This window comes from Pongo pygmaeus, chromosome 10, assembly GCF_028885625.2.
Source record: "Pongo pygmaeus isolate AG05252 chromosome 10, NHGRI_mPonPyg2-v2.0_pri, whole genome shotgun sequence".
Lineage (NCBI taxonomy): Eukaryota > Metazoa > Chordata > Mammalia > Primates > Hominidae > Pongo > Pongo pygmaeus.
In genome coordinates, this window is record NC_072383.2 from 9,032,015 (window position 1) to 9,057,474 (window position 25,460).

The 25,460-nt window shown below is 36.9% G+C and overlaps 1 protein-coding gene across 1 annotated transcript in view; it reads right to left on the reverse strand.

Annotated features, from left to right (window-relative positions):
• The window catches only part of LOC129009784 (alpha-2-macroglobulin), a 50,310-nt gene that overhangs the window by 9,563 nt on the left and 15,287 nt on the right, over positions 1–25,460 (reverse strand). The window contains exons 14-28 of the mRNA XM_054443338.1: positions 24,315–24,457; positions 23,556–23,705; positions 20,808–20,969; positions 20,247–20,358; positions 18,575–18,689; positions 16,311–16,539; positions 15,467–15,593; positions 15,012–15,133; positions 14,300–14,351; positions 5,194–5,277; positions 4,744–4,920; positions 4,350–4,437; positions 2,809–2,965; positions 2,454–2,528; positions 1,864–2,044 (exon numbers count right to left, since the gene is read on the reverse strand). Of these exons, the coding sequence (XP_054299313.1) occupies positions 1,864–2,044; positions 2,454–2,528; positions 2,809–2,965; positions 4,350–4,437; positions 4,744–4,920; positions 5,194–5,277; positions 14,300–14,351; positions 15,012–15,133; positions 15,467–15,593; positions 16,311–16,539; positions 18,575–18,689; positions 20,247–20,358; positions 20,808–20,969; positions 23,556–23,705; positions 24,315–24,457 (1,974 nt within the window). The remainder of the gene's footprint in view (positions 1–1,863; positions 2,045–2,453; positions 2,529–2,808; positions 2,966–4,349; positions 4,438–4,743; positions 4,921–5,193; positions 5,278–14,299; positions 14,352–15,011; positions 15,134–15,466; positions 15,594–16,310; positions 16,540–18,574; positions 18,690–20,246; positions 20,359–20,807; positions 20,970–23,555; positions 23,706–24,314; positions 24,458–25,460) is intronic.

The window sequence follows — 25,460 nt, forward strand, 5'->3', positions numbered from 1 at the left end:
ATCCCCTGTACTGTATGTAGATGCTTTTCCTTTCATGTAAATCTGAATTTGGTGTGTTTCAGCCCAGCTAAGGCAGATATTGATGCTGGAGTCAGAAGCCTATGCCTATCTATGTTTTCAAATAGTTGCTATAGTCAGGTTGCTGGGAGAAAGAAATTCCATAGCAGTTGTCTCACTGGGTCTGGCTATTTCCTATTTATGATGTTATATTAGACTATAGCTGGAGTTTGTTACATTTCCTATAAAGCCTGTCTTTAGCGGTTTCTTGTGAGGATCACAGATCACATGAAATAGTAGAGTTTGTACTCATCAGATTAAAAAAAAATACAGTAATCCTTGAAATACCAAAGGCTGACATGGATGCGAAACAATGGGAACCGATATACACTGCTGTGGGAAGCCAACTGCTCTTTGGCGATATTCAGCAATGGGGAAGATGTGCTTAGCCCACTGATCAGTCATTATGCTTCTCAAAGCATAATTTGGAGAAACACAGATGCACAAGAAAACAGGCACATGAGTATTCATTGCAGCATTGTTTTTAGTAGCAAAACATAAAAAAATCCATGAGGAGAAACTCGATGTGTAAATTATGAGTAATTTATAGACTGTAATATATTACGCAGCAGTGAAAATTAATGAGCTGACTCTGCACGTACTCGTATAGGGGTCTTCATCAACATAGTGTTGAACTTAGAAATTAAAAAGCAGACAAACAAAAAACTAAGCTGCTGAAATATTCAAAAATGTTTCTCTTGTTTCTTGAACAAGACAGAAATAAAAATCTTGTTTCTCTCAAGATGAAACACATGTGAAGATTCTAAATATTAGTTAGGGATACATATGCGGCAAAAATATAAAGAAATCCATGGAATTGTAATGACAACTTCAGGATAATGATTGCCTCTGGAGGTGGTAGTGATACACAAGGGATTTATTTTTCCCACATCGGTAATTTTCTATTTCTTAATCTATGAGAGAGTTGTACAGTGTTTTCTAGCTATAGCTTATGCGTTTTTGTATAACTATTATAAAATATTTCTCAATACATTTTAAGAAGAATTAATGGCTGTCAAAGGAAAAAGGTAGACTATTTTAATGGACATCTTGTGATTTGCATTTTATTTTCTATTTCTTCAACCCCTCATATAGACATGGTATATGTAGAAGTATTGTGTGAATATGAGTAGATTGGTCAACATGATTGGTCTTATGAAATGGGCTTAAAATACCAGAATTCATTCAAGGAGTTACTTCCATAATTATTTTCTTATGTTTAAGGTTATATAATGTACCAGGTTAGGGTTGGGCATATATTGAGAACTGATATGTTAGTTGTAATAACTAGTACTTTTATAGGATTTGCTATGTGACATGTACTCTACTAAGTGTTTTACGTGTACCAATTAATTTATTACAACAGCTCTGTGAGGTAAATACTATTATTATCCCCATTTACTGGTGAAGGAACTGAAACACAAGGAAGTTAATGACTTTCCCAAGCTCACATAGGTAGCACATTTTGGAGCTAGTCTCCAGAGAATGCTCTTCTTACCAGCATACTATAGGGATGGTCCCTGACTTACAATGGTCCCACTTAAGATTTTTCAGACTTTACAATGAGTTTGTCAGGGTATAACCCCATCATAAGTTGAGAAGCATCTGCACGGCCTCTTGTCTTTTGATTTCTGATTTGATTAAGAAATCCTAGATTTTATAAAATGCAATATGGACAAAATATATATGATATACAGAAAAGAAGAGAGGAGACAGGGATCACAGGACGTAGGAGTGAGGGATTTTTGCCATGCAGTTCTTGATACAGAGGATGGGCCAGGAGAAGGATCTCAGGTGTGCTCTCACCTTTCTTCACAGCTTCCTCATGAAGTGACTGGAGTACTTCCTTCCTCTTGTCCTGGTTACCTGCCAGGGCAAAAGCATAGGCCAGCAGTGCTTTGGTATATACATGGCTGCCATGGTCCCCTTCTTGTGCTGTCTTCCAGGCTGACTCCAGGCAAAACAGGGCATTGCGGACAACAGGGTGCTGTGAAGGCAGAACAAGAAGGGAACTGAGCTATGTAAACAGGCATGTTAGCATTCCCAGGCAAATACACAGATCACAGCACAGAAGTTTTTCAAACGCATTTTTCCAACGATTCCTCATTCTTATCGATAGATATAATAGTATTTTTATCTGTTATTCTCACATTCAAAAGATATATCTTTAAGATTCTTTTTTGAGTGGTGGTGGTAAATAGCCTAGGGGAATTACTGGGAAAATTTAAACCTTTCTTAATGGGTTGACCAAATTCTCTGTAGATCTGGGAAGCACTGGCATTGCATAGAAAGAAAGCTGATGCTTTGCTTTTAATAGGATAGTATCTCAGACAGCAGATCAGCAGTTTCATTGCATCCAGAACTCTCCCTCAGCAGAGGAATGAGGTGGTACCTACAGTGACCGTGAGAGGAATCTCCAGAAGGGCGATGGTGATATAGGCGGAGAGGGTCACTTCATCTTCTACTCCTCCCTGTGAATAAGAGAGAGAGATTTGAATAATTCAACTTCTGAGAATGCTATTGATTAGTTCTTTCTATTCTGCTGTGTCATGGAATTCATCCTCACCCATATCCATCCCTATAGGGCAAAGTATCACAATCAACTTTTGTTCTATCCCCTCTTTTTTGGTGCCATCCAGGTTTTATTTTCCTCTGAGGCTTTCCCTTAGAATTTTTCACATTATCACTTCCTCTCCTCATCCTTGCAGATATCATAATGGACAAATCAAAACTAGCTCCAGAATGATTCACCTTTATGGCATTGTTGAGCAGTGACCCAGAGCTCCTGAAACAGCCATTGTCCTTCTGCCTCTGGGAGAGCCATATGAGGGCTTGGGTAATGTGTGCTTCATCGATGAAGATGTAGGCTCGAGCTTGGGCAAAAGTCTTCAGAACAAATGCTGTGAGCCTGACCAGGGAGGAAGCAATCATGATATTTATGTTGTCAGAATGGTTTTATAACCACTTAACAGCAACAGGCTTCACATGATGTGTTAGCTAACAAAATTCTTGTGTACTTAGAGATCTTATCTCCTTGATTAATCTTTAGTCTGCCTGATTAATCTGCTAGATCTAGTATTTCCTTGCTAACTCTCTCTTTGCCACATGGAGTCTAAGTATATTTAATTTTATTTTAGTTCCGAGATACATGTGCAGAACGTGCAGGTTTGTTACACAAGTATACGTGTGCCATGGTGGTTTCTTGCACTTATTGACCCATCCGCTTAGTTCCCTCCCGTCACCCCACACCTCCCAACAGGCCCTGGTGTGTGTTGCTCCCCTCCCTGTGTCCGTGTGTTCTCATTGTTTAACTCCCACTTATGAGAACATGTGGTGTTTGGTTTTCTGTTCCTGTGTTAGTTTGCTGAGGATGATGGCTTCCATGCAGCTTCATCCATGTCCCTGCAAAGGACATGACCTCATTTCTTTTTATGGCTGCATAGTATTCCATGGTGTATATGTACCACATTTTCTTTATCCAGTCTATCATTGATGAGCATTTGGGTTAGTTCCATGACTTTGTTATTGTAAATAGTGCCACAATAAACATACGTGTGCATGTGTCTTTACAGTAGAATGATTTATATTCCTTTGGGTATATACCCAGTAATGGGATTACTAGGTCAAATGGTATTTCTGGTTCTAGATCCTTGAGGAATTGCCACACTGTCTTCCACAATGGTTGAACGAATTTACATTCAAGTACTTTGAATTTACTTATTTTTGTTAGTTACTTGAGTAAGGCTTTAAATCTCTCTTATCTTTAGAGATTTCCTTCTGCAGATGACAGAATCTTCTCACATGCAGCTCTTATATGCAGCAACTTTTAATATTGCTTTACTTTAGGGTTTTAAAAAAATGTTTTATATTACTGTTTCCTTCTCAATTGTTTCCTCTTATTAATGAATTCATTCTAAGTCAAGCTGAATGACTTAGAATGTGACAATATAAGCTGAAGTTAACATGGTTTATCTGGAAGTTATATATGTTCACTGGCAATATCATTTTAAAACTCATGGTTATTGTAGCTACTTTAGAAAGAATAGCCATTTCAGAAAGAAAACCTTGGTACATTATTAATAGGATCAATTTTGGAAACAAGCCTAACATACATGTATTTGGATATCAGGTTTTCTTCTTGTTACCTTGCTAATCTTGGTGGATTTATCTAGTATAACAAACCATCAGTCTGATAATACGTATCTGATAGTGTTACTGTGAATATAATTGAGGTAATACCTGTAAAAGAGCTAGCACACAAAAAGGAGCTCAAAAAATTGTTCTTTCCTTACCAGGTGTTGCCCTGGTTCCTGCCATATCGCTCCCCAAAGGTGCTGTAGGAGCCGTCATAGTGTTTGTAGTTCAACTGTCTCTGGTAACCTGGAAAGGAAGATTAATGAAGCAGCACAATGGATTAATGTGCATGCTGAGGGTGGAGAAATTACTAAAATACCTTGGCTTCTCTTGTGACATTTCTTAAATTTTGTTGTCACAGATTAGGAGTTTCTGAGCCTTAAATATTTTACTGGAGGTTGGAGAGTGGAGAGTTTCCAGGAAATTAACTATCATAGTAGCTATCATAGTGAACTAAGCTAATGTATCATGATATTCATAAGTAACTGAAGCCTACTGGGAAATCCAGTTGAAATAACATTCAAGTTTTCCCTTACTCAAGTAATCACTCACCAGTGTTGAGATAGCCAATGGCCTTGGACTTGATCTCTGGAGTAAGCTGCTGTGTTTCATTTAGATAATCCAGAACATAGATGTTAGGAGCAAAGAGGACCATATTCTGCTCTCCACAGCCATAGGGCATCTGGAGAAGATTTTGTGTGTTTTGCATGGCAGAGCCTAATATGTCTCCTAGAGAATGGGAGAGATGGGAAGTCATAAAGCTTGGAGATTATCATCTATCAAAATCATTAAGCAGAAATAATTAGTTGAGCTTAGAAACAGAATTTTTAGGAAGGATGATTCTTCCAGGGATAGAAGTATGATTGAAAGCAATAAACAAGCCCGAAGAAGAAAAGAAAGAAGTTAAAATTATAGTATTATTTTTAGTAAATATTTATGGGAAATAAAAATAGTATAATAGAAGCTGTTAATGCCTGGATCCACTAGGGGCTGGAGACTCACCCAAAACTGAGACAGAAGCGCGGGCAGATTCTTCTACCACATTTGGTGGCAGTTTCAGGGATAATTCTTCAGAAACCTCACCACCTAGAGAAATAAGCAAATCAGACAAATGAAAATTATTTCTGCATTATATCTTTCTAAACAGCTCTATGACCCAGAAGCTAGGACTATGCCTTATACCTAAACTCCTCCTGAAAAGTTGTCTGCCTTTAATACAACAGTAATATATAAATATCTTAAAAATGGGCTACTGGTTTCCTGTGATTTTCAGAATTTCTTCTTCAATGACCTTTTCAGTAATTTATATGGAATTTCATGCCAAATAAGACAACAAATTGTAAAAGCCTGGTGATGTTGTGATTCAGTTGCTGTCATCTGATGGCCGACACAAGACGGTTATCACAAGATGATCTATTTAGTCCCCACCGTCAACTTCCTTACTCAACAGTTGTATGGAGAAAACACCAACAACAAAGCCCTATAAGTATACATAAGTAAAATTACCCACAAAAGATCCTGAGTTCTATAATAATGCATGTTCTTTCTTCAAATTTCATATATAAAGATAGTATTTTTACGGAAAACCTAGAAAATTGAGGGTAAGGAAGTGAAGATGAACAGTATTTGATGTATTGAAAATAAAATAATTACTACTCATGAACATACATTTACTTCCATTTTAATCTTGGTAAATTATATGAAATGAAAATGAGAGGAGTATAGTATTTATTTTCATACTGAATCCCTTCCTCATAAAATTCATATTGAAATGTTTCTTTAAAAAAAGCCATAAGCATAGTTAAAGGACAAATGGCTAAGCAAAATAAAATGCTTGACTCACTGAAAATAAAATAACTGCTACTGATGAACATACATTTACTACAATTTTAATATTGGTGAATTATGTACAAATGAAAAATGTAGCGGTTATCTTCCCTTTCTCATAAAATTAATATTAAAACTTTTGTAAGAAAAACAGATGCCATAAACAGTTAAAAAAAATGACCAAGTGAAAGAAAATATGTGCAACATATTCAACAGATAAAGAATTAGTGTCATACAACTGAGTCAGAAAAAAACTACTCAAAAGACAAATGGCCAAAGATTATAAAGGCAATTAATAAACATGCAAAAATAAGGTCATCCTTGTAATTAAGAAAATATAAATTAAAACAACAGCTAAATTTTTTTTTTCTAAATTTTTGGCAAAAATTAAAATTAAAAACTTTGATGGTAACAGATGATGGCAAGTATAACACTGGAAACGTATCCTGGTGGAAGTATAAATGCATTTAGGTAATAAAGAGGAGGATTTTCTTTTTGTAGTTCTACTAAAACTCAGAATAAAGCAAGATGATGGACTAGAAAGTCTCAGGATCTTCCCTCCCTCCACAGAAAGTCCAACTAGCTACTATCCACACAGATCAGAAAATCTATTTTGAAAACCCCAATACTTGGAAACAAGTCTAGGACAACTACATTGTTCACAGAACTGAGTGAAGACAAATTAGAAGGGTAGGAAGAATGGTCTCACTTTGACCATGTCACTGTTCTCACTCCTTTAGGTTAGCACAATGCCAGATAGAGAGGATTTCCCTGGGGTCACAGTTTCTACAGGGGGGGAAAGAGAACCAGAGATAGACATCAAGATTCTCAAGTATTCAAAGACACTTCTCAGGAAGCCCACTCTGGTCTCATTTCATCGGGAACACCGGAAATAATGAGGTCAGGTAGAAACAAAGAAGGACAGAGCTCACAGTGACCAGCATGTGGATTTTGGTAGTGCTTCTGTGTTTCTGCCAGCTATGGCACCCATTCAGAGATACCAGCCAACTGCATAGCCCATCTGCAAAACTGAACTGGTCAATTTCAGAAGCATGTTGGGAAGTTCAACCTAGCTTGAGTTTCCAGATGGCCAGTCTGTAAGCCCAGCTTCAGAGCTTATGCCAGTGACCCCACCCAGGTAGGAGACACCACCTCTGTGCATTTCATAGAAGTGTAGGGGTTAAATATGCTTGACCTGGGAGTCTAAAGGGTGGCTCAACTCAGCCAAAACCTCATTCCATGGCTCCATTCACAAGGGTAGGGTAGCAATCCTCTATTATGCACATCTAAGAACTATAGTATTTATTTCTCCCCATCCCAAGCAACAACTCCACCTAACCTCACAGCCCAGATTGTGACCCTGCCTAAATTCAGGTCCCAAATAGCAGAATCATCCAGCCAGGCAACACATCTTGTGACTGGCCTGACAAGAGGCCATTGCAGTATCCAGCCAGCAGCTCCACCAGATAGCAGAGACAAAACAGTGATCTTGCGAGGGAGCAAGACCCAACCAGTGGCCCTACCAAACATAAGAGCAAAGGCAGTGGCCCAGCCAACTAGGGAACCCATGAAAAGCTCTGCCTGCTCAAGGTTGTCACCAACTGATCTTTCCAGAATTACAGGCTAGACTAAATAGCAAACGTTTATCCCTGCCAAAGAATACCTATAGGGCCAGAAGAAGTGGCTTTCTCCTCAAATGCACAAACAATGCAAGGACACAGGATTATGAAGAATCAAGGAATCATGACACCTCCAAAAGAAACTGACAAAGCTCAAAAAATTGACCTCATAGAAATAAAGATCTATGAAATCACTGACAAAGAATTCAGAATAATCCTCTTGAAGAAATTCAGTGGACTACAAGAATATATAAATACAAAATTAAATGAAATTTGCAAAACAATACACCAACAAAATGAGAAGTTTGACATAGAAATAGAAACAATTGTGAATAGTGCTGCAATAAACATATGTGTGCATGTGTCTTTATAGCAGCATGATTTATAATCCTTTGGGTATATACTCAGTAATGGGATGGCTGGGTCAAATGGTATTTCTAGTTCTAGATCCCTGAGGAATCGCCACACTGACTTCCACAATAGTTGAACTAGTTTACAATCCCACCAACAGTGTAAAAGTGTTCCTATGTCTCCACATCCTCTCTAGCACCTGTTGTTTCCTGGGACATGGATGAAGCTGGAAACCATCATTCTCAGCAAACTATTGCAAGGACAAAAAACCAAACACCACATGTTCTCACTCACAGGTGGGAAATGAACAATGAGAACACTTGGACACAGGAAGGGGAACATCACACACCAGGGCCTGTTGTGGGGTAGGGGGAGGGGGGAGGGATAGCATTAGGAGATATACTGAATGTAAATGACGAGTTAATGGGTGCAGCATACCAACATGGTGCATGTATACATATGTAATAAACCTGCACATTGTGCACATGTACCCTAGAACTTAAAGTATATAAAAAAAAAAGAAATAGAAATAATTATCTGCAACTTAGCTAATATTGTAAAATAAAAAATAAATAGAAACAATCAAAAAGAAACCAAATAGAAATCCTAGAAATAAAGAATACAATGACTAAGATTAAAAATTCAATAGTAAGCTCAACAGCAGACTTGATCCAGCAGAAGAATCAGTGAGCTCAAAGATAGAGTATTCGGAATTATCCAGGCAGAAGAGCAGAAAGACAAAAGAATGAAGAAAGCCTATGGAAATTATGGGACATCATCATGAAATCAAACCTTTGTATTAAAGAAAGTCCAGAAGAAGAAGAAAGAGACTATAAAGCACATTTAAAGCAATAATGAAAAAAAAAGAGTATAGAATCAGGAAAAAAAAAAAAAAAAGCAATAATGGCTGAAAACTTCCCTAATCAGGGGATAGATCCTAGCATCCAAGTACAGGAGGCACAGAGGTCTCCAATGAAATTCAAATGAAAGAACTGTTCACTAAGACACAATAATTAAACTATCAAAAATCGAAGACAAAGAAAAAATTCTGAAAGCAGAAGGTGATAATGAAACATATCACATACAAAGGAATTCCAATACAACTATCCATGGATTTTTAGCAGGAACCCTGCAGGCTGAGGGAGAGTGGAGTAATATATTCAAAGTGCTGAAGGAAAACAAAAATAAAAACGTGTAATCAAGAATTCTTCATCCAGCAAAGCTGTCTTTCAGAAATGAGGGAGAAATAAAACATTCCCAGACAAACTAAAAGCTAAGAGAGTCGTCAACATTAGGCCTGCCTTCAGGAATTACTGAAGGGAGTTCTTTAAGCTGAAACAAAAGGCCCCTAATTAATAATACAAAAACACAAAAGCACAAAATTTAATGGTATAAGTAATATAGAGCCATATTCAAAATACTCTATGACTGTAATGCTCTAGTACAAGGGTTAAAAGACAACATATTAATAACAAGCATAGCTAAAAATAGTCAATAAATACACATTACAAAATGATATAAATTCTGACATCAAAGACATAAAATGTGTGTGGGGGAGTGAAAGAATGCAAAGCTAAGTTGTTATCAGCTTGAAATTGACTGTAAACCTCATAGTAACAGTAAGGCAAAAATCTTTAACAGAAGCACAGAACAAAAATTTTAAAAGATTCAAATCATACCACTACAGAACATCAAACCACAAAAGAAGACAGCAAAAGAGGAACAAAGAAGCAAAACAACCAGAAAACAACAAAATGGTAGCACCAAGTCGTTTTTAAAATTAATAATTACCTTGAATGCGAATGGACTAAATTCCCCATTTAAAAGACATAAAGTGACTGAATGGATTTAAAAAAACAGGACCGAAACATATGCGAATTACAAGAGACTCACCTAATTTTTAAGGACACACATAGACTGAAAGTGAAGAGAAGGAAAAAGATGTTCTAGGTAATGGGGACTAAAAGGGAGCAGGGGTAGCTATATTTATATTCAACGAAACAGACTTGAAGTAAAAAACTGTACAAAGAGACAAAGGAGAATATTATATAATGATAAAAGGGTCAATTCATCAAAAGGATATAACAATTGTAAATCTATACGTATCCAACATTGGAGAACCTAAATATATAAAACAAATATTAAAGGTTGAAGGGAGAGATATGTTGCAATGCAGTAATATCAGGGAATTTCAACATCTCACTTTAAAACATCGATAGATTATCCAGAAAGAAAATTAATAAGAAAACGTTGAACTTGACCAACGCTTTAGATCAAATAGACCTAATGGATACACACAGAACATTTCATTTCAAGCAGACAAGAAACATTCTCCAAGATAGATCATATTTTAGCCCACAAAACAAGTCTTAGCAAATTTAAGAAGACTGAAATCGTATCAAGTATCTTTTCTGACCACAATACCATGAAAACTAGAAATGAGTAACAGGAGGAATTAGAAAAAATTCACAAATATATGAAAATTCAACGACACGCTCCTGAACAGCCAATGGGTCAGTAAACAAATTTAAAAGGAAATTCAAAAATATCTTAAGACAAATGAACATGGAAATGGAGCATAACAAAACATAGCATAAAGTAAAAGCAATTCTAAGAGGAAAGCTTATAACAATAAACACCAAAAAAGAAGAAAAATTTCCAATAAAGATACTAATGATATTCCTCAGAGAAGTAGGAAAAGAAGAACAAACTAAGCTCAAAATTGGTAGAACAAAGGAAAATAATAAAGATTAGAGCAGAAATAAATCAAATAGAGACTAGAAAAAGAATACAAAAGATCAATGAAACTGAACTGTTTTTTTTAAAAAGACAGACAAAAACTTTTAGCTAGATTAGCTAAGAAAAAAGAGGGAGGCCTTAAATATATAAAATCAGAAATGAAAGAGGAGAAATTATAGCTGATACCACAGAAATACAAAGGATCATAAGAGAGTATTATGAACAAGTATATACCAATAAATTAGATGATCTAGAAGAAATGAATGCATTCCTAGGCATACATACTACCAAGACTGAATCATGAAGAAATAGAAAATCTGAACTGACAAATAATGAGTGAGGAGATTGAATCAGTAATAAAAAGTTTTCCATTAAAGAAAAGCCTAATAACTGTTGGCTTCACTGCTAGGTTCTACTTATCATTTAAAAAGAATGAATACCAATCCTTTTCAAACTCTGCCAAAAGCTGGAAGAGGAAGGAATACTTTCAAGCTCATTTTATGAGGCGAGCATTACCCTGATACCAATGTCATAAAAAGACATTACAAAAAAGAATTACAGGCCAATATTCTTGATGAATATAGATGCAAAAATACTCAATAAAATACTAGCATAGCAGCTAAGCATGGTGGCATACACCTGTGGGTGGCTGAGGTGGTAGGATTGCTTGAGCTCAGGAGTTCAAGTCCAGTCTGGGGAACACAGCAAAAGCTCATCACTTAAAAAACTAAACCAACTAACCAACCACACGAAATAAGCTGGCAGACTAAATCCTACAATACATTAAAAGGATCATCTACCTAGTCAAGTGGGATTTATCCCTGAGATGCAAAAATTGTTCAACACATGCATATCAATAAATGTGATACATCACATTTACAGAATGAAGGGTAAAAACCATACGATCATCTTGTTAGATGGAGAAAAAGTATTTGACAAAATTCAATGCTCTTTTATGATAAAACACTCACCAAATTAGATATACAAGCAATGTTCCTCAACACAATAAAGGCCATGTATGATAAACCTATAGCTTACATATTTAACAGTGAAAAATTGAAAAACTTTCCTTTAAGACCTGGAACAAGACAAGGATACCCACTGTCACCATTTATTTTCAAAGTAGTGCTGGAAGTAGCAGCAAGAGCAATCAAACACGAAAAAGAAATGAAAAATATCCAAATTGATGAGGAAAAAGTAAAATTTTCACTGTTGGTGATGACATTATCTTATATATTGGAAGCTCAAAACACTTCATCACAGGGCTGCAAGAACTTATAAATGAATGCAATAAAGTTGCAAGATACAAAATCAACACGTAAAAATCAGTAGTATCTTCTATACACTAACAATGAATGATCGAAGAAGAAATAAAAACAATCCCATTTACGATAGCTATGAAACAAGATGTAGAAATAAATCTAATCAAGGAGGTGAAATGTACACTGAAAATTATAAAACACTGATGAAAGAAATCAAAGAGAACACAAATAAATGAAAAAAACATACAATGTTCATGGATTGGAAGAATTAATACTGTTAAAATGTCCACACTACCCAAAGCAATCTATACATTCAATGTAATCCCCATCAAATTACTGATGTCTAGTTATGGAATCATAAGTGTCATCAACAGATGAATAGATAAAGAAAATTTGGTATATATACACATAGAATTCCATTCCATTTTAAAAAACAAGAACATTCTGCTACTTAGGGCAGCATGATTAAATCTGGAGGAGATTATGTTGAGTTGAAATAAGCCAGATACAGGAAAACAAATATTGCATGTTCTGATTTGTATGTGGAAGCTAAAACATTCAAATTCACAGGAGCAAAGAGTAGAATGGTGGTTATGGAGGATGAGGCTGGAGTAAAAAGAAGGTGGTGTTCAAGGGACACAAAGTCTCACACAGAAGGAATACATTTTTTTCTTTTTGGGATCTATTGCACAGCATGGTGAAAATAGTTAATAATAGTGTATTGTATGTTTCAAACTTGCTTAGAGAATTTCAAATGTTCCCACCACAAAACATAAGTATTTGAGGTTAGCTTGATTTAATTATTTCACATTCTATTCATAAATCATAACATCACTTTGTATGCTGTATATATATACAATTATAAATGGTCAGTTTACAATGTAATTAAAGAACAACCACCACCAACCAAACTTTTATGCATATCTATGCATATGCTCTCTGACTCAGGAATTTAACATTTTGGATCTATCCTAGCTGTACTTGCATATGTTCATAAGGAGGCTATTATTATAATTAATTAACTAATTTTTTAAAGCTAGCGAATAGTTGAAAAAATCAATACAGGAGGACTAAAACACTAAGCAGAATTGTGATGTATTTATATTATAGGATTAAAAGCAATTAAAAGGAAAGACCTAGATCTACAATTTAACATAGATAAATCTCCAAGACAGGTTGCTGAGTGAAAAACAAACAGTGATTTATAGAATGAAACATACACAGTTTATTATATGTAAATCACACATCCACAAACATATACATCTACACACATTATTTCTAAAGATAAATGGATGACAATTAAAGTACTGAAAAATGTTCGGGGGGGGGTGACATTAACCTTTAATATGATGTTCTGTTTTGTTTTTTTAAAGAAGAATATATTTTTGTAAAATTAGGTAGGCAAATTTGATTATGTTGGTAATTAAAATGAAACTTAGTAAAACGATTTGATGATTAGCCCTTACACCTAAGAGATACATCAAAATGAGTAACTCAGAAATGGAGAAGTCACGATAAAAGGATTGAATGATAGGTACTCAGTTCACTTAAATGTAGAAATAAGGCTAAACGACAAGGAAGTTATGTTTTTAGGATACATTTTATATGTTACATCTTGGCAACAGATGAATAGATAAAGCATTTAGTATTTAGTATGAAAAACATACTAAATGTATAGGTAATCAGAGAAAGGCAATGAACATATGTATGATGTTGATTCAATGTTGGTTTGGGGTGAGAATGCATTGTGCTGATAAATTTCTCAGTGTATTAAATTTTTACTGTTAAGTTTCTTCAGTTCCTTCTCAAATGATTGACAGGGCATTAGATACGGGATAGGCATCAAACAAATATTAATATGACAATAATAGTAAAGGCCATGACAACTTTTCCTTTGGGAAATAGCAATCCCGTTATCAAATACTGTTGGCTATGTAAAACTCAGTGTTACAATGCCCTAAATTCAGCTGTCCATAGTTTGCATTATTAATTATTTAAGGAAACATCCCTTTTGGTAATATTCATTTTGATTCTACCCACTTTCTACCTATGCCCATGCCATACACTGGTCAGAAAGTCATTTGGTGTTTGCATAGGTGCTGCAAAAGATCAAGAGTCAGAATGCAGGCCTAGGGATATTCTGATCAAATTACTTGGCCTTCCTAAGAACTATTTTCCACATTTGTCAAACGCGTTGATGGTGCTTCAGGTCTTAGATCACAAAGAAAGTGTAGGAATAATATATAAATGTTCTTTGAACTTTAAATGTTAGACTTTAATGTTTTTTAAACTGTGATGGTTGACTCTTACCTGATGGACAAAGCAGGGAGTTGAATGTTGTTTCCTTCTCTAGTCCTTCAGGCTTTAGGTAAAAGAAAGAAAAGCTAGTGAGAATGGACTGACCTTCAGAACATGTGTGTTAATGGAGGGACCACAGATATTTGGATAGTGAAGACAAGGATTTAAACTGTGTTATCTAAGAAAATTCTGTACATATAAGCAATATATGTAGGAGGTAGTTCGATGCATGAACAGGTGAAGGAAAAATTAAGAAAGTAAATCAAAGGGAGGCTGCGCATGGTGGCTCACACCTATAATCCCAGCACTTTGGGAAGCTGAGGTGGGCAGATCACTTGAGGCCAGGAGTTCGAGACCAGCCTGGTCAACGTGGTGAAACCCTGTCTTTACTAAAAATACAAAAACTAGCTGGGCGTGGTGGTGCACACCTGTAATCCCAGCTACTCAGGAGGCTGAGGCACGAGAATTGCTTGAACTCAGGAGGCGGAGGTTGCAGTGACCAGAGATCCTGCCACTGCACTCCAGCCTGGGTGACAGAGCAAGACTCTGCCTCCAAAACAAAAACAAAAACAAAAAAACCCCAACAAAACAGAAAGTAAATCAAGAGAGAGATAGGACAGAGAGATGCATGAGAATAATATTATAAAATATCCATATATTATTATATTACCCACATATATTATTATATATTATTATGGACTATATATTATTTAGGTTTACTTACTTCAACCAACAGAGGCTTGATGACTGTGTCTTTCTTTCCATATTCAGGAACTGAAGCCACCTCAGTCCCACACAGCTCTTGAGACTCTAGTGCCTCTGCACTCACAGTGAAATTCACATTTCCTGAAAAAAAAAGGCCAATAGAAATGAATAGCCTCTTCCCCTTCCTCCATGCCTCCAAACTAAAGATTTATAAATGTTCAATGCTCTGTAAACTTTTGTTTTATTAAAACACAGAGGCAGGAACGGAAACATGCAAATGAGAGGTGAATGATACTGAGAATTCAAGGTGGAGATGTTGAGGATATCCTTGTAGGCATCTTAGAATAAAAGACAAAGGAAAAAAATCGCAGCATCTAGTGGTCTTTTCCTGAAGGAAGTAGCACTCAATATAAGGTTCCCACTGCCGTATACAATCTTTGAGTAGAGAATTATCTCTAGGAGTTTTTTGCTCACCTAATGACTTTGGGGTTATTGCCCAGGACACAGTTTGCCGCCCGTTTGCACAGATGCAGTGAGGCGCTTGTTCCTTCTCCACTGGGACAGCTAGGAAGGCGGGAGAGGCTTCCAGCTGCACACTGACCTGAAACCACACATAAGAAAGAGTAGAGGGGGAAGGAGAACAGAGGGAGAATGGGTTTGAAGTAAAGCATCTTGAGGAATTGGTTAGATTTCAGGTTGCCTCACATTAAAGGTGATATAAATGAAGATCAAGTACCTGAAATACATTTAAGTGGCTCTTAATCTATCAGATTTACACAGGTAAATCTGAGTTATTTTGGAAGCCACCTGCTCTTTCACATGATGGGACCAGAGGAAGGGAAAAGTAATGATGGCATGCTGCTCTACCTCTTTGGTCTGGAACTTTGACCATTCCCCCGGATCTCCCGGCAGAGGATACAAGACTTATAAACAGTTACGGTTTCAGCAGAGGTAAGATGCTCACAAACGACTTTTAAAATTAGGTTTAATATAATGAATGAGCTATGAAAAGTTAAATATATGAGATAGCAGAGGTTGAAACCTTGTAGAATCTGTCATGAGAATAGAGTACTGACTTTTGTCATCCCTGTCAGAATTCTTCATACCACACAAATACTAACTTTGAAGGGTTATAAGGGCTAGAAACTTGCTTTATGGTGCAACTTGGTATTTGGAGATCTCACAACCTGTAACTTATACAATCATGAATATCTAGTAAGCATATTTTGCATACAAGACTTTGTCAGTATTCCTAGGAGTGCAACTTTTAATTTACTTGATAGCTACCTTGTATTTAATTTAGGAAAGAGATCCTTACCCGGATGCATTTGGGAAGGTAGTTTAGGACCGTGGCCTTGAGTGTGAAGACCTCTCCACGAATCACAGAGTAAGGCATTGTGAGCTCCACAAAGAAGGGCTGGAAGGCTCGGAGAGAGGCAGTGGAAGAGATACCAAGTCCAGCATCTTCGGACAGGCAGAAGGCCCCTGCTTTCCACTCGGTGATGGTGTCAGGGACTGTTACTCCCACCTCAGCCACACCTGATGAACTGGGGAGGAGGGTAAGTGAAGAACAGAACGTATACAGTTAAATACATCCTTTCTAGGGAGAGAATCCCTAGGAATGATTCTACTGCCATGTCTTAAAAACACTCAACAGAAATACCAATAATGGAGAGTATAATCAAGGATCGAGATGGGAATATAAGTCCTTTTCTTCCAACTGTTTTTAACTGTAGTATATCAGAATTGTAGCATGATCTTTTACAGACAATATAGTTATAAATTTAATATGCAGTTTGAGATTGTTCTTAAGTTCTCTTCTCTAAAATGCTATTCCACTGAGGGCTGCTTTATAATTTTAAATTTTACCACTATTGTGTAGAGCGGGCCTGACTGAATCTGTATTTAACTCAGGATTGCTAATCAGTGAGGGATCTCTTACAGGCAATCTGTGCAGTCCTTGGTTGTATTAGGTCCTTAGCCCATTTTCTGCAAATCTTAGAATTAAATTTGCACAACATTTTTTAGCTGTGATGCAATTAGATTAGTAAGACTTCTTAGCTGATGTATTTATGTTAAACATCTCCTGAAATTAGCAATGCGTTTGAAAGAAGTACTTCAGTACTGAAAAATTAGCTAACAGCTCCCAGTTTCTCCCTGGAAGGGCTTCTTCTACCCACTTTATCAGTTGCTGACTGAGTGTTGGGCTTCTAACTAGCCTGCACCGGGAAGCAGAAGAGGTAGGGAAACGACAGACTTACAGGAAGCCTGAAAAACAGTAAGGGCACTTCCCATGCCTCCTTCCCCTGGCTCGCCCCACGGATAAAACCAGGTCTGAACATACCCCTGGGAATAATTTGTCTATGCATCAAGCACCCCAACGTTTACAGCTCCTACCTAAGGGTCTGGCTCCTAAATCACCTAGCTCCAGGAGTAGATGGAGCTCTGCAATCAGGAGTCTCCCTAGACCACAGTGAACACAGAGGTGATTTTAAATAGGCCTTTGAGCAATGCCAGCGGCTACCCGCCCCCACCACCCCTTGGCTAACTACAGAGAGAACAGGCAAAATCTCCCATTTCTAGCTGTCTCCTAAGGGTTGGGCTTCTAAACAGCCTGCATCTGGTAGTGAAAGGGGAAGTAAACAAGACTCCAGGAGCCTGAAAGGGAGTATATGGCCATTCCGGCTCTTTCTCTCCACCTGCCCCACTGGCTTGTTTCAGGGATAAAACTCTGTTTCCAGTGTCTCTCTGGAAGGAGTTTGTTCACTCCCCTTGGTGCAAATGTACATTGCCACAGCCATTATGGAAAACAGTATGAAGATACCTCAAAAATTTTAAAATGCAAACTACCATACGTCCCAGAAATCCCTCTTCTGGGTATACTCCCAACGGAAATGAAATAAGAACCTTGTAGAGATATATGTGTTTTGGTGTTCATTACAGCATTATTCACAGTTGCCAAGATATAAAAACAACCTAAGTGTCTGGGTGAATGGATAAATAAATTGTGACTATGCATAATGGAATATTATTCAGCCTTAAGTGAAAGAAGATCCTGCTATTTGTGACAATATGGATGAACCTGGGGGAGATTATGCTAAGTGAAATAAGCCAGACACAGGACAAGTACTGCATGATCTTACCTGTATGTGGATGCTAAAAGAAGTTGAATACATAGGAACAGAGAGTAGAACGGTGGTTGGGGTTGCAGGGATGGGGAGAAGCAGGTCAAAGGGTACAAAGTTGAAGTTATGTAGGATGAATAAATTTAGAAATCTAAAGTGCAGCATGAGGACTGTAGTTGATAATATTGTATTGGATACTGAAACTTGGCTAAGAGGATAGATTTTAGGTGCGCTTGCCATGCACACAAAAACAGGTAACAATGTGAGCTAATGGATGTGTTAATTTGTTTGACTGTAGTAATCATTTTACTATGTGTATGTGTATATATATATATATCAAAACATCATGTTGTACATCATAAACATATAAAACAATAAAAACAGAAAAACTAGCAAAGAGTTGAAAATAGTCAGGGACCTCTATTGTTGCATATTGCATATGCAGGAAGTTACTTACTTTACCACCACCAAATCCCAGATCCATGTCTCAGGGAAGTACTTTCGTACGGTCTCCGTGGGAGGCTCTTCAGCATGCACCAGGCGTGCATGGCCTCTTCCCATTACATCTGACTCTATGGTGAGTGAGGAAGAAGACATTACAATAAACATACAGATAAAGCTTATGAGAGAATGTAACAGTTGCCACCAAACAAACAAACAAACAAACAAACAAATCGTCTGATGAAATAGAGAGGAAGGAGGAGAGGGCACTTGGGTCATCAAGGAAAGCGTCTTTGAGGAGGAAATATGTTGGATAACTTATGAAGTATTAGAATAAGCTAGGAGAGGTCGGGCGCAGTGGCTCATGCCTGTAATTCCAGCACTTTGGGAGGCCGAGGCGGGTGGATCACGAGGTCAGGAGATCAAGACCATCCTGGCTAACACAATGAAACCCCGTCTCTACTAAAAATACAAAAAAAATCAGCCGGGCGTGGTGGCGGGCACCTGTAGTCCCAGCGACTTGGGAGGCTGAAGCAGGAGAATGGTGTGAACCTGGGAGGCGGAGCTTGCAGTGAGCCAAGATGGCACCATTGCACTCCAGCCTGGGCGACAGAGTGAGACTTCGTCTCAAAAAAACAAAAAAACAAACACACAAACAAAAAACAAAAAAAACAAGAATAAACTAGGAGTGAGCTGGGGGAGGAGGATCATAAGCAGAGGCTATAGAGACTTTGGCAGACAGAGGCTTGGATTGTCTGTGGGGCACAAGGACTCTGTGGAGTCCTATGTGGCTGCTGCTGCAGTGCTAAGTGGAGAGTGCTATGACACAAGGCCGTGAAGAGGGCCGGAATCCAAGTTTCCATTGGTATGCTCCTCTGCAGGAGCAAGGAAAAACTGACACACATGTTATGACAGTGGCTTTGAGAAACAGTTTACTGGAGGGAAAAGTTCAATGATAATAAAGACTATTCTCTATCGTGTCAGAAGATTACAGTTAGTTTCTTTTACTCTATTCACCTTCTATTAAGGGTGTGTTGGTCAATATTTCACAACCAGCTCTCTGGAAAAAAAGTTGTGCATATATATATATATCTATACATGTATAAATTTACTATAAATCTTACTAATAAAGGATTATACGATATAATTTATAAATAATAAAATATGCCATAGACTTCATAGTGAATTCCATAGAGCCAACTGATTCTCCCTAAATGCTTTCCTTGATTTTTGACCCTCTTTTCTCTGTACTCAACTTATCCTCAATCATGATTTGACAATATGGGACTATAAATAAATGCTTGATTACTATTCAGTTCATCAAAGAAGTAGCTCATGTCATTGATGAATGTGTGTGGTTCCAACATAAATGCTGGCTGATGTTTTGGGGAAGTTAACAGCTTTTTTACCTGACTGATGGAGAATGGTAGTCTTGTTTTGTGAACATTTCTATTTCTGTTTACACTAATCCTACACTTGGAAACTTTCTCTTTCCTTTCAGCCTAACACTTCTATCTCCATCTACTAGAATTTGAGTTTATGTTGCTATATGACCTTGAGCAATAACCTTAATATGTACGACTCACACGTCCTTTTTTTTTGTTAATTTTTGTCACATTGCATCTTTTAAAAAATTTAAAATTTGGTGAATATATTAGGCAATATATATTTATTAATTTTTTGTTTACCATAAAAACCTACACGTAGACCTTCAGGTCCATGCATTTCATACTGTTGAAGCTGTGGACACAGTTTGGGTTTACGAATCTTTGAGTTGGTGAATGCCTTTAAGCCCATGTCCTGCAAAGGAAATTATCATCTAATCAGTAAATATATATTACAAAATATACATAGGTGGCTACTTCTTTTCATTGAATTTGACAAGCAATCCAGTTAAATTAAACTTTTAACATTCACATCTGTAGAAGGGATATTCATATACTTAAGGATGTAATTTTATTCTTTTCATTAAACTCTTTCAACAGTAATTATTTTGTATATGTGATATTAATAAACATCACAGAGCAATTAATTCCTGTGAAAAAAGAAAACTTGAATAATACTCCAAAAAGTTCCAGCTTAGTTCAGCAGCTTTTAGCAGATCTGCTGCTATTAGTGGAGAAGCCACTTACCTCTTTATATCCCATTACCCTCAGCTAGGACATGAAGGCATTCAAATACAGACTCTTTGACATGTGTAATATTTTAAGAACCTTAAGATCAGACCATCTGCAACATAAGGAGTTTACCTCTAGGAAGCTATACATATCCTTTTCATTTGTACTTGATACTGGAGTATATGTGATTCCATTAATATAGACATTATGACGATTGATGCAGTCTTCATCGCCCTGGTCATTCAAAGGCCCAGGGAAGCCAGTGAGGTCCTTTTCTGGTAGCAGGTTATAAACCTGTACAAATACAAAAGACAAAAAGGCAAACTTCTTTGTGACATTTTTTAAGTTCAAGGAGAAAAGAACAGGAATAATGAACATCCATCTTTCTTTGAGTGCTCTCATTGCTTTGATGATTTATAGAGGGTATGGATCATTTTCTTGACACAGTGTTTTCATTTTGAAGATGTTTAACGGTTTTAGGAAAAAACCAAAACACTCCATCTAAGTACTCATCTAAGTACTAAGTACTACTTCGTTACACAGTTCAGAGGCCACCACTAGACTCAACACTGGAATGAAATAAAACTCTATTAATTGAAAAATCGAGGTCTGTTGTATTTGTGACATTGCACAAAGCTTTGAGATGATAGAAGGAAATGATAGTTTTGTGCTTATCTTGTGGTGAGCAACTGACTCAGTATATAACAAAGTTAATGGGTGCATGTTCTAAACAGGCACACGAATAGGAATATCCTCTCTCCACAGGACATGATGGCATTTTCTTAGGTATTATTAGTGGAAACAAAATGCTCCAGATCTTCATATAATACATAAAACTTTAACTGTAAAATTCTAGACATGATGCTTTCAAGTCCATTTGAAGGTGAGAAGTAAGACAGACATAAAAATTGTGATAGTTACATTGTATTATATTCATAGGAGTTTAAAACTGATTGACAAGAACAGATGAGCAAAGTGAGTGGTGTGATGAAATTAGACACTTTTTCAAAGTATCTTAACATTTCCCATTTCCTATCCCGGCTTTTATTGTGGCATATTCCATAATTATTGTCTGTCTCATCTATGGGACAGACAATGTAAGTTCCATGAGACATAAATTTTTGTCTTTCCAGTAGCTCACTGCTTGATCTCTACTAGCACTTAGTATAATGCCTAGAACACAGTGGGCATTAAATAAATGTGTTGAATGAATGACCTACATTAGTAGCAGCAAAGTGTTTCACTGGTAAAACACTAATCAAAGGTTGAGAAGAGCTGGTGTTTTAACTCAGGTCTACTACTAAATCCCTGAAAGCTTCTGCTTTATTATTAATAAATAGGATTGTCTGCCTTATATACCCATCAGGGTTGATATAATTTGAAAAATTCTTTGAGAATTATAAAATTATGTTATAAAAATATAAAATGTATATTATTTTCCCACATATCCTCTTGAGATCCTACTGTCGAAATGTACTTAATGCTTCCTTTAGAAGTATTCTAATATTTTCAGTTAAAATCCCATTAGAAGGACAAACAAGTAAGAAATATTTTCTTATAAGTTTCTATTTCAGGAAAATAAAAATATAAATTTCTCTTTGTTAAATTATGGTAGTAGAAAAAACTTCAGTAAGAGGTTATTACAATTGTTCTCATATTAAAAATTTGAAGATGTGAGCAAACTACTATTAGTACATGCTATTAACTAGCTTTTGTTGTTCCAATTCAGCATACCCTTTTGGTATTTCTTCTATTAGCTCCATGTTTTCAAAGAGTTCTGTTATCAATGTCAATTATATAGTAATTCATTTTTCCTAAGTTTTGTTCCTCAGAGATAATACATATGTTCCCTCAGAAATTATGTGTAGCTTGGGACAGCAATTATTTCTACTGATATAATTCTTTTTTTTTTTTTTTTTTTTGAGACCAAGTCTTGCTCTATTGCCTAGGCTGGAGTGCAGTGGCACGATCTCGGCTCACTCAACCTCCACCTCCTGGGTTCAAGCGATTCTCCTGCCTCAGCCTCCTGAGTAGCTGGGATGACAGGCTCCCGCCACCACGCCTGACTAATTTTTGTATTTTTAGTAGATACGGGGTTTCATCATATTGGCCAGACTGGTCTCAAACTCCTGACCTCAAGTGATCTGCCTGCCTTGGCCTCCCAAAGTGTTGGGATTACAGGCGTGAGCCACCACGTCCAGCCATAATTCTTCTAAATCTGATATTTCATTTAGCCTGTGTAGTCTTAGTGCAGGTACATGTATCACTTTTGTTAGGCTTTTTGAAATGTTGAAACTAGTTTGACAACTCCTATTACTGGTTGCATGGAGCTCTGGGATTTTAAGGACTTTTGGTAGTGCATGGTCTTTTAACATTTTAAATATATAATTTCTGAATGGCTTCTCTGATTGCTCAGTCAATCGTTTCTTTTATTTTGCATAACTGCACTTCTCTTATAGCACTTTTCACAATCTGCTCTGTATTCTCTCCAGCCTTGTATATATGGATGTCTTGACACAATCAGAAGATTTGAGTTTGTATTGCTATGTGCTCTTGAGCAAGAAGCTTAACATGCCTGAATAACGAGTCCTTTTTTGGTTGTTAATTTTCATCACATTTTGTCTTTTTAAAAATGCTTTTATTTGATTCAACATACTGTATTAAGCGATACATTTTTTGTTTTTTTTTTACCTGCAGAAGTGAGTAGTTTTATATATATATATAATTCCTTACTAATGAAAGCCCACAAGAGAGCTCAAAACTATTAATTTCTAGATAAATATAATTTTACTTGATCTTATCCTACTTATCCAGTCATTTTTCCTTGCCCTGAGCCCCTGACATGGCCCTTCTTGATTCCTGAGGCTGCCGGGAACTCACCGAGGACGCGGAGAGCTCAGCATCAGGCTTCATGAGCAGCACGCTTTGGTCCACAGCGCGGAGGGCGCACAGGGACTGAGGAGCCGCTGTGACTCGCAGGTGGGCGTGCAAGGCTGGGAGACTCTGTGATGGGCTGAAGCTCAAATCCACCTGCGAAGTTGGAACAAAAGGTCAGAAAAGCAAATTTCCCGGTTTACCCATGCATTCACTCGCATTTGCAGAGTGTTCCTCACGGACAATGTATAACCACTCTGCTTGATTTTGTGGAGGGTTGGCATTATGTCAATCCTGAAGCTTTTTGTTCCCTACACTTCTCTTTCATTCTCAAGAATCATTTGAGCCAGTAGAATTATTTTTAATTATTCTTATAAATTACTTTTTTATCTTTGATACACGGCAAGGTGCTTATTAATTGTGGTGGAACGTGCATGGGTCTGGGTGCTCTTGCATTTTTCTTTTGGCTCCTTAGTAGTCTTAAAAACTTGCTTACATATTTCCCAACATTTTATCATAGAAGAAGGGAATAACATACTCTGAACTGTGTATTTGGTAAGAGGCACGGCTAGGAGAAGTTTAAGAGTTTTGTACTAGGAATCAAGTGATTCTGCTTCTTAGCGTGACTCTGCCACTGCCTTGCTGAATGTCTCTGGGGAATTTGTTTAACCCTGTTGGCCCTAATGTTCACAGGTATAAAACAAATGATAACAGTAGTAACTTCTAGTTTTAAATGTTGAAGATTTTATGATCTAAAACACCCACCTTGTTGGCCAGACAATTTTCAACATCATATTTTGCAGAATCCCCAATCACGTCCCCGGTAGGTAAAACGGCATAGATGAGCAACCGAGCGACAGGAGCAATGTCTGACTTCACAGGGATCGAGATGGAAAAATGGCCCTTCACTGGGGCACAAAGAGAATGAGAGGAAGCCATCATAGGTTAATGACTATTTCCATTAGTAGATGTAGTAGACATAATAAACAGTAGATGTAACAAATGGATGACTGCCTCTAAGGACTCTTAGCTTTAGAAAAAAAACCCTATCAAAGCCGTCTCTCCTCTCATAAATCATATACTATATTGATTTTTCACCAGCTTTAAGCTTCAGCTCACCTACCTAATGTTCTGATGCTAATTAAGGGTATGAAGACATCCAGTTCACTACCATTTGATCTAGGCCTCATACTAGAAGAGGGAAATAGAACCTGAAGTTATGAGATGTAAGAGTAAGAGTTTAACACATTGTATTCATGCTACATCCTCTTTAACCTTCTATGAGCCAATATTTGATTCTTTCTCCATAAGAGGAACACCATGCTCCTTCAGAAGTTATTTTTTGATGCCTATGTAGATTCTTTAGAGGTTGCATTAAGTTTCCTTCAGCCTGCTATGGTGCTTCTGTGTTGCTACAAGAGCTAATGAGAGAGTAGATTACTGATACTTTTCTAGCAAGTTATCTTTTAGAGTCTACTAGACTGGGAGCAAACTTCAAAGGTTTATATTATGACATATTTGCTCATGGCAAGAGTGCAGTTCAGTCGGTAGAAGTACCCAATTTAATGCTTCATAAATCATAACTATCTTGAAAGGGAAAAAAGATATTTATAATAATATAAATGACATAAATGACTCAGCACAAGACCTGGTATATACAACATATCTTGAAATCATACATTTTCTCCACCCCATTCTCTAACACAATTCTCATTTTGAGAAGAGGTTCAAGAATATTTATGGTTTAAAAATTTGGACTAAGCATAGATTATACACAACAATATGTTATGTATTTTATTTTTCCCCTTTTTTTCTTATTTATTTATTTATTTACTTTTATAGAGATGGGGTCTCACTATGTTGACCAGGCTGGTCTCAAACTCCTGACCTCAAGAGATCCTCCCATCTTGT